Source organism: Eulemur rufifrons, chromosome 19, assembly GCF_041146395.1.
Source record: "Eulemur rufifrons isolate Redbay chromosome 19, OSU_ERuf_1, whole genome shotgun sequence".
NCBI lineage: Eukaryota > Metazoa > Chordata > Mammalia > Primates > Lemuridae > Eulemur > Eulemur rufifrons.
The window spans coordinates 86,980,573-86,997,182 of record NC_091001.1 but is presented as its reverse complement, the minus strand read 5'-3'; the positions used below and the strand labels follow the sequence as shown (position 1 = coordinate 86,997,182).

Below are 16,610 nucleotides of genomic sequence, written 5' to 3'. Positions count from 1 at the left end.
TATCAGAGGCTGTTCTGGTCCCTTTGGGGACATGGTGAAAAATGTATTTTTAAATATTCTTAAGATTTACATTGATGTTTTCATTTTAAATTTAAGCCCTTATTGCTGAAATTTTTTTTTTCTGAAAACTTTCATTTCTTTAAGCTCCTACCTCTCTTTTCTCTGTTGTATTTGACCTATATTGCTCTATGAAACTATGGGTTTAACAACTGTTATTTAAATTTTAATGTTATGTGAAGCTTCAAAAACCTTCCTTTAAAAAATTCAATCTTATTCCAGGTTAAAGTAATAATTGATTGTTCTTCCATTTCATTATGGGCTTTGGGAAGAATAAATATGTTTCAAAATTAGACTCAGGGTTGTCTGGTGACCATATGGGCCTTATTTTTTTGATCTAGGTATTTTCATTTTAGTGTTAGCTTCATATAATATCTTCAGATTGTATTGACAGAAACAGTACTGATTATTTGAAAAGAAACTCTACAAATCTACCCTCAGGATAATACCGGCATAATACAAGGCATAGTATCTAGTACCTTAGATGGTAGTATTTTACAAATAATAGAGACCAAAGAAAGTGAGACCATAGACAGATACAGGTTTTTGAGGTTTTATTTGAAACTCCTTTAACTTCCACTTTTATGAGCCAAAATATAGACCTGGCTTTTTGTTCATTTGCATTTTTACTCTTACCATTATTTACTCCTGTCAGGTCAGTTTTAGTGTTGAACTTCAGTTTTCCAAGGCATTGAGATAGAGATTCAGATATTCAATATGTGGTGAGTCTATATTCCTTAATGTTGTAGTAGTCTAAATTTGCAAAAAAAAAAAAATTGTTTTCTCTTTCAGATCTTTTTTTTAAATGAAACATTGCACATATAATTGAAGTCTTCTTTCTACACCTTTCTCTCAGAGGTAACCATTATCTTGAAGTTGGTGTGCATTCTTCCTTTGAAAATTTTAATGTTTTTCCTACATGTGCATTTTTATATAAACAAGGCATAGATGGTCTTTTATTCTTAAAAGTTAAATAAATGTCATTATATGCTTCATAACATTTTGTAACTTGGTTTTGCATTAAATGTTTTTTTGAGGTTTTTCCATATTGATCTATAAAGACTTATTTCATTCTTTTTAATTGCTATGCCACATTCCATGAGTGAATATATTTTAATTTATTTCCCTATTGATGGATGTTTAACAAAACCCATGAAATGGTGACCATTTTTTTGTTTGTATAAACAGTACTTTATTGAACATCTTTCTTCACAATTCCTTAGGTACATGTGGAAGTATTTTTTGAAAGTATACATTTTAAATGATAAGTTATAGGCTAAACATATTGTTATACGTGTTACCAAATCGTTCTTCAAAGTGTACCAAATCACAATCCTATCAGCAATGTATGAGAATTCTTCTCATACAAATTCTTATATTGCCAGATTTTTTAATTTTAGCCACCAACCTGATGGAGATTGAATGGTAACTAATCATTTTTCGATGTCCAGTTCCCTACCAAGAACACTAGCAAGATTATCCATCTTTTTATCATTAATCTGCCATTTAGGTCTTTTCTTCTATGTATTTCTGAAAGCAAGAAAGAAAGAGCGAGAGCGAGAGGGAGAGAGAGAGAAGGGGAGGAAAAGAAAGAAAGAAAGGAGGGAGGAGAGGAGGGGAGGGAAGGGAAGGGAAAAAGGTAACACTAACAGTTGAATTCTCCCTCATTCACTCAATGTGAGTGTCTACTCTATGCCAAGTCTGGGCTTTGGAAATCCAGCAAGGAACAAAACAAAGTCTCATAAGTCAAAGAAATTTTTAAAAAGTATAGCAGGATGTTGAAGAGGGATGCTCTCAGTCTCAGTTTTAACCAGAGCCCCAAAGGCCAAGAGCAAGGTGATAAGTGCCAAGTACCTTCACATCCTACAGCCAGGGGCTAGACCTTCCTGGGCAAGACTTGCTAAGAGATTGAAGCCACTGCCAGCATGAGCAGCCACCCATATGCCGCCTATGAAAGAAAGCTGCTCAAGGCTGAGAGAAGCATTTCTCTGGGGAAGTTGTTCACATGCTAGGCTTCCCACTGGTATGTATATGAAACTGGGTGCTGGGGGAACTGGACACCATTGCTCAAACAGAATATGTAGCATGGGAAGAGAGAAGAAGGTGGAATACAGAGCCTTCTGGAACCAGTACTGAAGGAGGGAGCAGAGGTGGATGAGCTTGCAAAAGAAGACAGATGACTGGTCAAAGAAGTAGGAAAGGAAACAAGACAACGGTGTCACAGAAACCAAGAGGACAAGGTTTCCAGAACAGTGGTAAAAACTACTGGTTTTAGAATCATTCTGACCCAAGCCTGAATCCTGGCTTAACCTTTAGCTGTGTAACGTCACTTCTGCAAACCTGGATTTATCTCTTAAGATGTGATTAATAATGCATGTCTTACATTTTTTTAAGTCTTAGATTATATAGGAGGGTGCTTTACACTGTGTCTAATATATGGCAAATTCTAAAAAAAAATTTGAGTTGTTTTATTATTATAATAAGGAAATAATTAAATGTACCAAATACACTGGAACAGGGGTCAGGAAACTTTTTCTATAAGAATTTTAGACCTTGAGGACCATAGAGTCTCCATCCCAGCTATTCAACTCTGCCATTGTAGTGTGAGAGCAGCCATAGGGAATATGGGTATGGCTGTGTTTGAATAAAACTTTATTTACAAAAACAGGTGGCACGTGGATTAGACCCCCAGGATGTAGTTTGACAACTCCCGAACTAGAAACTATGTTTAATAGTAGCCTTTAAGTTATAATGTTTTTGGTCAAGGAAAATAGACACTGACCTTTGTTTCCTGGATTTGGGACTTAGGAGGTCCTTTATTGATAAGCTTTGCAGGATCAGTTGCTGGGAATTGATGAGTACAGAAACCTGATCTAGGTTTGCAAAAATGAATCTGAGGTAACAATGTGGACACCAGAAGGGTAGACCCTTATTTCAGGGAACTTGACTTTTAATGGAAGGAGAATGTATAATCAAGAAGGGGTATCAGGTTCAGAGAGTATATATTTTATGTTTTACTTTTTGGTTTTAGTTTTGTTTCCACCTGAGGGTACTTGAGTGTATTTATAGGCTACAGGGAGGAAGCCAGTACAGAGAGCAAAAATTAAAATATAGGAAAAAAAACCCTGGTTTAAAAAAAAAAATAAGAAACAAACAAAACCCATGAAATGAGGTGTGACCTGGCCTTTTTAGCAGGAGTACACCTTAGATATTGGGATAACATGTACAAGAAAGAGAATAGTATCACTTGCAGTCTCTAAGGAAATTTTATTAACCTTAAGAGAGTAACTGGTAATATGGAAACTCACAATATAAAGTCTCTAGCACTGCTACCCCCAATAAAGGAATACTATTTAATAGCTTGGAAAAAGTTAAGCTCTTCTCTACATTGCATTATCTTCCCAATCAGCACTCATGTTACCATAATATCTATAAATGTAATAACTAGCAGATTATTAAGAAAGACAGAAAGAATAAGTTTGCAAATTCATTCATTTCTAAAACAAACATTTATTGAGCTATACTATGCTATACTATGCTATACTCTTGTAGGTGGTACAGTCATGACAAAGTTCCGGTGCTCATAGAGCTTATATTCTGTTGGCCTTTGCCTACAATTTGGAGACATTTGTCTTCAGAAGTCTCATCTAGTGTTCTTTTTGTGCTTTTTCACAACTTGAGGCATACAGCATCCATTCATTCTACTAGTACATCAACAAATGAATCTGAGTGCCCCTGACTTCTTGGCACCAAGAGTAGTACTTAGATTTCCTCACATCCTCTCCAATGCCCAGGACCAATAGATACAATGTATATAAAAATTACAGTAATTGTACATGTCATATAAGGGAAAGGAAAAGATCCCAGTTCTGTGACTACACAGATATTACAGAAAAAATGGAAGTCAACTCCATGAATAAATTTTTCCAGAGCCTGTCCTAAATGTTTTACATTCATTATCTTGTTTAATACATACATTAACTCTAAGGTTTTAGACATAAGGCAATGGAGTCTAGGAAAGATTAGGAAAACTCACCAGTAGGCCAGGTGTGGTGGCTCACACCTGCAATCCTTGCACTCTGGGAGGTGGAGGCAGGAGGATTGCTTGAGCTCAGGAGTTGGAGACCAGGCTAATCAAGAGTGAGACCCCATCTGTACTAAAAATAGAAAAATTAGCCAGGCATGGTGGTGCATGCCTGTAGTCCCAGCTACTCAGGAGGCTGAGGCAGGAGGATCGCTTGAACCCAGGAGTTTGAGGTTGCTGTGAGGTAGGCAGATGCTAGGGCACTCTACTCAGGGCATCAGGGCAACAGAGTGAGACTCTGTCTCAAAAAAGAAAAAAAAAAAAACAGGAAAACTCACTAGTAAGGGGAAGAGTCTTTAACCACTGTGCTACACTGCCTCTTTCTTTCCTCATCCCCATTTAAGAAAGAAAGGTCAGGGTGTCGGAGTGCTGTAAAAGCATTATCCTAGGAAATAAAAAGACAGGGAATACGGCAAAAATGTCTATGAAATTCCTGAATTCAGACTTACCTCTCAAGGTTCACACCCAAGTGTAAAACTCACCTCGATTCCATTTGAATACCCTTTTAAGTCTAATGTAACTAAGCAGGCACAGGTGTGTTCAGATATATTGTATGTTATTGATTCTAAGTGAACATTTTTTCACATTTTAACATCTCATAAATTGAGATGTATCTTACCATCAATTAATAGTATCAGAGGGCTGCGTCATAATTTAATTGGCTACCTTTTTTCTTTTCTTGCAATTGATGGTGTTTCTGATTCTGTGGAATACAGGGTAGGTACCTTTGTGGGTATAAGGGGTGGAAGTGGAAAGAGTTCCTGCCTTATAACGTTAGTTTTCTCAGTGAGGTAGACTGTGGCCCATCTGCTAGAGTGGAGGTGAGTGGATGCTGAAATGTTTCAGGAAGGGGAGTGTGATGCTTTACTCTTCTCTTCCCTATACCATCCCTCTCCTATCCTCCATCAATTTCCAAATCTTTGGGCTTTGACTTCCTTAAGAATCTGCACTAGTGTGTTTACTGTGGCATTCCCTGTAATTAGAACAGTGCCTGGCACGTGTTAAATGATCACCAGATATTTGCATTAATGATGAATGAATGGAGGAATGAAGAAAGTTTGGAAGAGCAGTTGTGGGGAGTGGAAGAGGGAGTTAACCAGAAACATGAACAAGGACTACCCAGGAGACAGTTGCCCTGGTTGAGGTTCAAGACTGTGTACCAGCTGCACTGTTGGGTGATTCTTCTTCCATTCTTGCCATTTCATATATGGGAGTAAGAAGTCTAATGGTCAAAGTGATACAAATTTGGAGACTTGCAGGGTGAGCTTGATCGAGAGGCAAAAGGCTGAGATGAGAAAGATAAGAAAAGAATTCATGTAATGTTGCTGGAACACATCTGTACTTGTTGACCTAGAATATATACTGTTTTGTTTTTATTGTTTTAAAACTACTTCCAGTTTGTTACTGGATCAGTTCAAACCCTCAACTGTACTCTTTCTATATTTTTACTAGAATGCATTTAGTAACTACTATATAATGAATTAATTTTAGTAACCTTTCTTTCAAAAGAAAATATGTGGATGAGGAAATTCTAGAAATAGAATTTCTATAAGATAGAAATTTTATATTCACAAAATAAGCAATATTTATATTTATGCTATATTCATTAAAAAGCAATATTTTTTCTACCTTTCAAGTCACATACAGATAACCATACTATGTAAGTAACAAACTATAAACAGTGACCCTGTGTGAATAGAGTTTAATGTTGTAATGAGAGAAAACATAACTGAGTTAACCTGGTGCTAATTTAAAAATTACTGTTATTGTCTATAATTAGGCATATTTGATATGCTATTTATAAAAGTAACTATCATTAATGTAATGAATTGAATAATTTACATTACTATGATTGAATAATTCTACCCTCACATAAGCTAAAGATTAACTGTACATTTCTCTATAACTGAGTTCAGAATAGTTCACAGTCCTTGTTTTGAATAAAGTGGAAACACTTGAATTTGTCAACTCAAATTAACTTACTTGATACTAGTCTAGAGCTAGTTCTTTGTGTTAAAGATTCAATCCCAATGAAGGTTCTCCCCTCTTCGTGCCTCCTTCTTCTCCCCACATATAATATAGATTCCCTGAAGAGACTTGTCATCTCGGCACCAGGAAGGGGGACATTTAGACTTTCAGTCCTGATGTTATTCAGTCCTTTCTGGACTCCAGCTCAACTAGGCAGCTGCAGTGAGGTACTTCAAAGGCACTTCTGCCTTGATTCGGGGGGTTGTTCATCACACATATGTTCTGGAACAGAGCTACTCAAACTGTGGTCAGTGGACTAGCAGCATCAGCATTCCACCTAGCCTGGGAGAGTGTTGGAAATGCACATTCTGAAGACCCACCCCAGACCTAGTGAATCAGAATGACTAAGAGCAGTGCCCAGGAATCTGCATTTTAACAAGCTCTCCTAGGCTAGGTGCAGTGGCTCACACCTGTAATCCTAGCACTTAGGGAGGCTGAGGCGAGAGGATCGCTTGAGCTCAGGAGCTGGAGACCAGCCTGAGCAACATAGCGAGACCCCATTTCTACAAAAATACAGAAAAATCAGCTGAGTATGGTGGCATGCATCTGTAGTCCCAGCTACTCGGGAGGCTGAGGCAAGAGAATCACTCAAGCCCAGGAGTTTGAGATTGCAGTGAGCTATGATGACACCACTGCACTCTAGACCTGCACTCTAGCCCAGCAACAGAGATAGAACCTGTCTCAAAAACAAACAAACAAACAAACAGCTCTCCTGATGATTCTGATGTGCCCTAAAGTTTGAGAAGCTTTGTTGTAGAAGATTTTCTAACATCAGCTGAGCTAACATGATGAAATTGTAGTTTTAATGAGTGGCAATTATGGTTGCAGGTAAACAAGAGGTTCATTGGGCATAGTGAGGTATGGTCTTGGTGGGAGTAGAGTGGCCATAGTAGAAAAGGAGAAGGTTTGGGTGGCCACAGGATGTGATGAAAGCAGAAGGTACCTGGGGTCATGGAATTGATAGAAAAAGAGAGCTGAGCATGGACTGAAGGAGGAGCATGTTGTAGATGCTTGCCATTTTAAGGGGTTACAACCTTCTTTTGGGCTGAGCCTAATTTTAGTTATCTTAAAAATAAGCAAAGAGGAGTCAATTTTGAAATATGTAGAGATTTAGGTAATTTCTTCATCCACAACAATATTAAACAACTTCCAGATACTACCCGTACTAGTATGAGATTTCTTTTTTGTTCAATTGTCTGGGCAGATCTGGATCTTCTTCCTCATCTCCCAAACACACAGCCAAATACCTTTTTTTGGTGGATAATCATAGATTTATTTGAATGGGATGGAGGGGGTGTTATCTGACTTCTTTTCTTACCTCCCTTGAGCAGCAACGATTGACAGCATTGAGATCAGCTCATAAACTCAGCATTTCCTTTGGGGTAGCTCAGTGGGTAGATGCTTCTTTTAGAGGGCCTTGATGGGAATGGTAAACAGCAAGCTGGCCCAATTTTGCAAAAGAAAGATTTTTAGAGAAACTTTAAAAGCATCACATATTCTATTCTTGCAATGTGCAAAGGAGGTCCTTTTGGAAAAGGTTAACCACAGATCTTAGTGTGATTTAGGAACAATAGACAACAATCTCCCAAGAGAGGGGGGGAAAATTAAATAGATTGCTACAGTAAGAATCAGTCCTCCCTGGGTATGTTGTGCTCCTACACATCTTGCTAGATGTGCCAAAAATGTAAGGCCTTGACCCCTCTTTATGTGGGCCATTTTTCAGGGTTGTGGCAAGAAATCTTGAGGAATTGGTTAATGTTTCCTTCCAAGACCAAGAGCAGGTTTAGCAGATTTGCTTACTGCTTGCTATAGAAGTGGTCAATCACCTAAGCTCAGTGTTCCTTTCTTGTAACATAATCTAGTATGAATGCAAGAGTCCGGGTCCTGTGCACCGCCCCTGCAGGCAATGTGGGGCCAAGGAGAACCAACACAAATATTCGGTGATCATTCTGCATGCTATGTTGTGAGTAACATTAAGTCTTCTGTCTTTGACCCAGTAATCTCATGTCTTCTCCCAGCATCCATGAAACAGTAAGAGATTAATATATTAGCTTGTATGTAAAGTAAAATCAAATTACAGATCTAATAATTGTGTAGTAAGAATTAAAGGGTTTTAGTCCTCTTAAAAGGAATTTGTTCGAGGATTTCCTGGTGTAGGGTATTAGGAAGGGAACAAAGACGAGAGGGGGTAGTAGGATATAGGATCAGGATATTGAGCAGTAAATAAAAGTGTTCAAAGGGGTGTTTCATCATAGGTGGCTATACACATATACATACACCTGATATGGGGACAGTACTCCAAATTGGTTTGGAAAAGGAAAGGACAATATTTCTTTTCTAGTAACTGTTAACCTCACCTTTAGGTGAATGTAAGTTGTTCTAAGGGGTAACAAATAGTGGCACAGCAATATCCATAATCTGCTTATATGGCCCAGACAATCAGGTGGAATACTTTACTGCCAAGGTGGATGAAGGGTGTTTCATTTTGGGAGCAATGACATTTGCTGCTTATTAAGCTTTTTTTCCCCTTCTCAATGGATCTTCAGGCCAAAGTCTTTAGCAGTTGCTTTTCGCTATTGCTAGAGGATGTGGAAGCTGAGGTAAAACATGTTCAAGTGAAAGAAGAGTCAGTTGGTAGGACAGGGTTGTGGAAGGTGGCTGGTGAAAGACAGCCCCAAGTAAAGGATTGTGCAGACATCATATACGTTATTGCTGTCATCGCACTGTTTTCTCCTTGATTTATTGGCTGACTCATCAAACATAAGGAAGGTAGAATACACGTTCCACAGCCATGCGAAGTGCAACTTTTCAGAAAGGTGAGCCACAGAACAATTTTATTCTAAACTGATGTCATTAGATTCTAGAGTCTTCTGTCATCACATTCTGTGTTATTGCCATGTTAATTCCACATGCAGCTCAAGCATTCAGTCTTCTGACCTGTTCCACCTACACAGGGCATTTTACGGCTTAAGGATGATGGCCTAGAAGGGAAGGGAGAGACTTAGTTTGGACTAAGTTCAATATGGGAAAATGCTTAAGGTAAGCCTTTAAAAAAATACCTCGTCATGTGTTTCACGTGCTAAAAGAACATTGAAAACGTTCATAAGCCAAGCTTTAGCACTTCCTTTAGTTTCCCACAATAACTGGATATCTGGAATGTCTGGACACTTAGCTGAAACATTCTCCCCAGAGAGGTTAATGGTTAATGTTTTAAAATGCAATTAGTCAATAGGCTGTAAGTTTATTCTACTTAACTCCTTTAAATACGGTAGTTTAACAGTCTCAAACACATATTGTGATTTATTATCTTTAACACCAGAAGTTCTCTTTTCCTTCAGGAATCCTTTAGTTCTGGTGTCCATTCATGCATTTCCCCTAATCTTTATTTCTACCTGTGTCCCTGGTTCTTTCAGATTCTCTTCCCATGATTTGGTAGAAGGAGCAGGTTCTGTGTAGGCAGAGATAATCTTTTAGACTCATGCATTCTTTTGGGTGTGACCATCAACTTCAGCTACCCTGTTTTTCTTGTTCCCTGTTGTTTCCATATTGGTAAGGTAGCTATTATTCTCCAGGAGGCTTGGCAGTTCTCCACCCTGCTCCCTATTTTTTTTTCCTCATTTGACGCTTTTTTCACTCTAGCTGCTGCAAAGAGGACCAGAGCTTCCAACCATATGAGAATCAAGTTACATCAGACCTCTGGCATCATGGAGCCCCTTCTGTCTCACAATCAAGTAGATATCTTGGTCTTAAAACATCTCACCCCTCTGCAACGCGTAAAGCCAATTTATCCAGAGGAAGAAAAAGGTTATGGATTTCATCAAGTTCATCTTTTCCTGAAAAAAGATGTTCTTTATCCTTTAAATTTCGAAAAAGCAATTCTTCCATTTACCGGCAACAAAGTAGAGCAAACTTTGATTCTCAAGAAGACCTAAGCAGCGCTGATGTAAAATCTTCCTCAGACCATTTTGGTATATTTAGATCCCAAAGACGTTTCTCTTCCCGTAAACTAAGTATCGTTTCCTGTTACAAGAGTGCCATTTGTTTTGATCCTCAATCAGATAGTCAGAACATGTTTAATATGAATGAAATTGAACTCTTTTCTAGAAACGAAAGCAATACTGATGCTGACAAACATATAAGCCTCTCTGCTCCCAAATATACCACTAAACATTTTAAGAATTTTGAAACAAGAGCCAGTTCTCCAGCCCGTGTGCAGAACACTATTGATGGACTCTCCAATCAACAAAACACAGCACCCTTCTTTTCTCTTGCAACTGTTGTTGCCTCTCCCCGTCAACAAAATGGAATTGCCACTGATATTCAACAAAGAGGCCAAATAAATAAAGATGTGAAAGATTCCCTTCATTGTGGTTCTCAAAGTCACAGCACAAAGTATTCTCCAGCTATGGTTCAACAGCATCCCTGTCAACATGTAGCTTCTCCTGTCCTCCATTGTGCTGCATTTTCTTCATCTCCCAAAAACGCTGGTAGCTTTAGCCAAAATGAAATTAACTCAGGCTGGTTTGAAGATGAAAACTCGTCTCAGAATGAAGACTTATCTTCACCTGTTGAAATTCCTTTAGAAAGGTCATCTCAAACTTTACCACTCTTGCAGAGGGGCAGCTCAAATCAGACATTTTCCCACCAGTCACCTCCATAGTCTGTAGAAATCACTGCTCACTTCTCACACAACTCCCCTGTCCTCACTAAGCTTCACTGCATTTTCTGAAAAAGATTCCTATATTACCATATAAATTTAACTTTAATTGCTGTACTTTTGAAAGTCAATTTTGACATTTTTGGAATATGGAAGTCAAAGATGATTTCATCTGTTTCAAGCTTTTTTTTCAGATTATGGCTAGTTCCAAATTTTTGAGTGATTACTGTAATACTTCTGTGTTCTGAAAATAACATCAAAATGTATAGTCTTCTAAATATAATGCATTCTCTGAGAGTTTAGTGCCTTCTTTTATCTTACTCTAATCATTAGAGATAGTCTTCCTACATAATCTATAGAGTTATATTCATGAATTCATACATTTTTATTTATATCAGCCTTGCTACTATATTTCTGATGCCAGACATACACTGATATATGATGTTTTTATCAACACAAGAATCAATATAAGTTAAAAAATATTATAGTGGAAATATGTAGAATATTTAGAAACCAGATATTTTAATCAACCTAAATATGCATTTGTGTATGCACAAATCTGGGAATTCAGGGAACTCAGAAATCTGAGGTAAAAGTGTGTATAACAGTCTCCAAAAATTTTATTTTTAGAAGTGACTATTTTTTAAATTTTTCCCATTATATTAAAGCTTATAAATGTACTTATCAAAATAACTAATGAGTAGGAAATGCACATAGGCAATTAAAAACACCTAAGTTAGAGTACAATTAGACTTCATAGAGGAAAGGAATTTGCATTATTTTAAATTATTTGTTATAATAAAATGCCCCCCAAATTTATACCATTGGGTTAAGATGTTATTTTTACTTCTGTGGTTTTCTCTTCCTCTTAGCATATATCTTTTTAAAAAATTCGTTTAGGCCGGGCGCGGTGGCTCACGCCTGTAATCCTAGCACTCTGGGAGGCCGAGGTGGGCGGATCGTTTGAGCTCAGGAGTTCGAGACCAGCCTGAGCAAGAGCGAGACCCCATCTCTACTAAAAATAGAAAGAAATTATATGGACAGCTAAAAATATATATATAGAAAAAATTAGCCGGGCATGGTGGTGCATGCCTGTAGTCCCAGCTACTCGGGAGGCTGAGACAGGAGGATCGCTTGAGCTCAGGAGTTTGAGGTTGCTGTGAGCTAGGCTAACGCCACGGCACTCACTCTAGCCTGGGCAACAGAGTGAGACTCTGTCTCAAAAAAAAAAAAAAAAAAAAAAAAATTCGTTTGATTTCAAATTTTTTAGCTGTGATGAAATATACATAACATTTACCATTTTAACCATATTTTAGTGTATAGTTCAATGGCATTAAGTACGTTCACATTGTTGTACAACGATGGTTGTACATCATCCATCTCCACAACTCTTTTCACCTTGCAAAACTGAAACTCTCCACCCATTAACAGTAACTCTCCATTCCTTTCTCCCCCCCAGCCCTTGTCAATCATTATTCTACTTTCTTTCTATGCTATTAACTACTCTAAGTTATCTCATGTAAGTAGAATTATATTGTATTTGTCTTTTTGTTACTGGCTCATTTTACTTAGCATAATATATAATGTCCTTAAGGTTCATCCATGTTGTAGCATATGTCAGAATGTCTTTCCTTTTAAAGGCTGTATAATAGTCCACAGTATGTATATATCACATTTTGCTTATTCAATTATCAATCAGTGGATAATTTGGCTTGCTTCTACATTTAACTGTTGTGAATGATACTGCTGTGAACATGGGTGTACAAATATCTCTTCAAGACACTGCTTTCAATTCTTTTGAATATATGCTCAGAAGTGGAATTGCTGGATCATATGGTAATTCTACTTTTAATTTTTTGAGGAACCACCATATTGTCTTTCCTAGTGGCTGCACCATTTTACATTCCCACCAAGAGTACACAAGGATATCAATTTCCCTACTACCTTACCAACACTTGTTATTTTGTTTTGTTTTATTTTATTAGAGTAGCCATCCTATTGGGTATAAGGTGGTATCTCATTGTAGTTTTGATTTGCATATCCCTAATGATCAGTGATGTTGAGCCTATTTTCACGTAATTATCATTCATTGTGTATCTTCTTTGGAGAAATGTTTATTCAGGTCCTTTGCCCATTTTTAAATCAAGTTGTTTATTTTTTTGTTGTTTAGTTATAAGTATTCTTTATACATTCTAGATATTAACCCCTTATCAGAGATATGATTTGCAAATATTTTCTCCCAATGTGTGAGTTGCTTTTTCACTCTGGAGATTGTGTCATTTGGTACACAGAAATTTTAGATTTTGATATAGTCTAATTTATCTATTTTTTTTATTGCCTATGCTTTTGGTCCCATATCTAAGAAATCATTGCAAATTTAGTGTCATGAAGCTTTGCCCTATGTTTTCTTCTAAGAGTTTTATAGTTTTAGCTTTTACATTTAGGTCTTTGATGCATTTTGAATTAATTTTTGTGTATGGTGTTAAGTAAGAGTCCAACGTCATTCTTTTGCACGTTGTTATCCATTTTCCCAGCACCGTTTGTTGAAGAGACTGTCCTTTCTCCACTGAGCGTTCTTGGAACCCTTGTCAAAAACCATTTGACCATGTATATGTGAGTTTACTTCTGGGCACATTATTCTGTTCTATTGGCCTATACATCTGTCTTTATGTCAGTACCACATTGTTTTTTGATTACTATGGCTTTATAGTGAGTTTGAAGTCAGGAAGTGTGAGACCTCCAACTCTGCATTTCTTTTTCAAGATTGTTTTGGCTATTTGGAGTCACTTAGGATTCCAAATTAATTTTAGGATAGATTTTTCTGTTTCTAAAAAAAAAAATCATTGGGCTTTTGAGAAGGATTGCGTTGAATCTGTAAATCACTTTGGGTACTATTGACATCTTAACAATATTAACACATTGACTGCCACACAAAAAAATCAAAAACTTTTCCTTGAAGCCACAGTGTTTTATTATGAAAATAGAATAGAAACTTCCAAGTGTAATTTAAAGGTAAACATAAATAGAAAAATGAAATTTATTGACATCTATTCATTTAATCCATGTTTTTAGAATTAAATTGTTAATATTAATTGTAACAATAAGAACATCAACAGGATTTTATATGTGCTTCATATGGCCCCAGGGTCAAAACTAGAGTGCGTTAAATATAACTCTCATGGAAGTTAATGTGTTAAACCTTCAAATCCATGAACATGGGATCTCTTTCCATCTGTGTCTTTAAATTCTTTCATTAGCATTTTATAGTTTTGAATGTATAAGCCTTTAACTTCATTAGTTAAATTTATTCCAAAATATTTTACTGTTTTTGATGCTGTTATAAATAGAATTATTTTCATGATTTCCTTTAGGATAGCTCATTATTAATCCATAGAAATATAACTGATTTTTACATGTTGATCTGCAGCTTTGCTGAATTTGTTTATTAATGCTTACAGTTTTTCTATGTGAAATATTTAGAGATTTTCTTCCCACATGTAAGATCATGTTGTCTGTGAACAAAAGATAATTTTGCTTCTTTTTTTCCACTTTGGGTGACTTTTGTTTCTTCATCCTGCCTTCACTCTGGCTAGGACTTTAGTACTATATTGAATAGAAATGGTGAAAGCAGATATCCTTGTCTTGTTCTCAATCTTAGAGGAAATGTTTTCAGTCTTTCACCATTGAGTATGATGTTAGCTGTGGGCTTCTCATGTATGGACTTTATTGTGTTGAAGCAGTTTCTTTTTATTCCTAGTTTGTTGAGCATTTTAATCATAAAGGGATGCTTAGTTTTGTCAAATACTTTTTTTGTATTAATGGAGATGATCATGTGATTTTTTTTTCCTCTTCATTTTGTTAATGTCGTGTATTAACATTGGCTGAATTTTATATGTTGAACCTCCTTGCATTTCCTGGAATAAATCCCACTTGGTTGTGGTGTGTGATTCTTCTAAATGAGCTGTTGAATTCTGTTTGCTGGTATTTTGTTGAGAATTTTTACATAAATATGCATCAGGGATATTGGTCTGTAGTTTCTTTTCTGGTAGTGTCTTTGTCTGTCTTTAGGTATCAGGGTAATGCTGGCCTCATAGAGTTAATTTGGAAGTGTTTCTTCCTCTTCAATGTTTTGGAAGAGTTTGAAGAGGACTGCCGTTAATTCTCCTTTAAATGTTTGGTGGAATTCAACAGTGAAGCCATCAAGTCCTGGGCTTTCCCTTGTTAGGAGGTTTTCATTACAGATTCAATGTTCTTACTAGTTATGGGACTATTCAGATTTTCTGTTTCTTCCTGATTCAGTTTCATATGTTTCTAGGAATTTGTCCATGTAACATATGTTATCCAGTTTGCTGGCATACAACTCTGCATAATGCTGTCTTATAATCCTTTTTATTTCTATAAAATTGGTAGTAATATCTCCACTTTTATTTCTGTTTTTAGTTATTTGAGTCTTCTCTTTTTTTCATAGCCTAGCTAAAGATTTGTCAATTTTGTTGATCTGTGTGAAGAAAAAACTCTTAATTTCATCAATTTATCTATTGTTTTTCTATTCTCCATTTTGTTTATTTCTGCTCTCATATCTATTATTTCATTCCCTCTGCTAGCTTTTGATTTAGTTTGTTCTTCTTTGTCTAGTTTCTTAATGTGTAAATTTAGGTTGCTGATTTGGGACCTATCTTTTTTAATGTAAGAATTTACAGTTATAAATTTTCCTCTTATTACCAGCTTGCTACATCTCATAAGTTTTGGTATTCTGTGTTTTCTTTTTCATTTGATGCAAGATATTTTCTCATTTCCCTGTTATTTCTTTTTTGGCCCATCTATTAAGAGTATGTTGTTTAATTTTCACATGTTTGTGGATTTTCCATTTTTATTTTTGTTGATTTCTAGTTTCATTTCATCTTGATCAAAAAATATACTTTGTATAACTTCAGTCTTTTAAAATTTATTAAGATTTATTTTTTGGCCTAACATATGATCTACCTGGAGAACATTTCACATGCATTTGAGAAGAATATATATTCCACTGTTATTGGGTGTCATGTTCTGTATATGTTGTTAGGTCCAATAGGTCTATAGGTCTATAATGATATTCAGGAAGCTCCCCCCTCCCCGCTCCCATACAGGCCAGAACATTGCAAAAAAGTTTCAGTTGTTTCCTTCTGACCTGAGGGAGGAGACAGGAATCGGGTATTTTTTTCCTAGCCATGCTACAAGGTGAAGCAAGGGTGAGCAAAAACACAATGAAATTTCTTACCATTTTTGAGTGTGGCTTTTTCTTTTCTTTTCTTTTTTTTTTTAGTGAGAGATAGATGCTATTTTTATTTATCCTTAGATAGCAGTTGTTTGTTGATCATATTTGCATCTTGAAGAAGTAAACGAACATGCATTCCAGGTTAAAAAAAAAATAAAGGTGGAGATGAGGAGTCAATTAGAAACAGAAGTCAAAGTGTGTGGCTTTTTCTTGATTGGACATTAACTTGGTTGTTCCAAATCCTTAACTAGCTTCTGAATCTCCCACAAAGATATTTCAGTAAGTCATTTGTTGTTCACTTGGCGTTTTCATGAGAAATAAGGGCCTATTCCAATGCAACTCACTACTGACTACTGGATATACCTCTATAAACACACTACTTTATTTTCATAGTAAATAATGTCATTTTCTTTCTAAGTAATGGAACTGTGCCTTCAGAGATGCTATTATTGCCATTGAAACAAATAGTTGATCATGCAGAGTTGAAAAAATAGGAAAAATGGCATGTTCTTTATTGAACTTGGGAGCAG

General features: G+C 36.4%; 1 protein-coding gene across 4 annotated transcripts in view; it reads left to right on the top strand.

Annotated features, from left to right (window-relative positions):
• Positions 1 to 16,610, top strand: part of RMDN2 (regulator of microtubule dynamics 2) — a 63,046-nt gene that overhangs the window by 10,200 nt on the left and 36,236 nt on the right. The window contains exons 1-2 of one of the 4 annotated variants that reach the window (XM_069494306.1): positions 9,192 to 9,208; positions 9,809 to 10,756. The exons of 2 other annotated variants lie outside the window; for them this stretch is intronic. In XM_069494306.1, the coding sequence (XP_069350407.1) occupies positions 9,192 to 9,208; positions 9,809 to 10,756 (965 nt within the window). Of the gene's footprint in view, positions 1 to 9,076; positions 9,209 to 9,808; positions 10,757 to 16,610 lie in introns of those variants that run through there. One more of the 4 variants, XM_069494310.1, reaches the window with a different exon arrangement.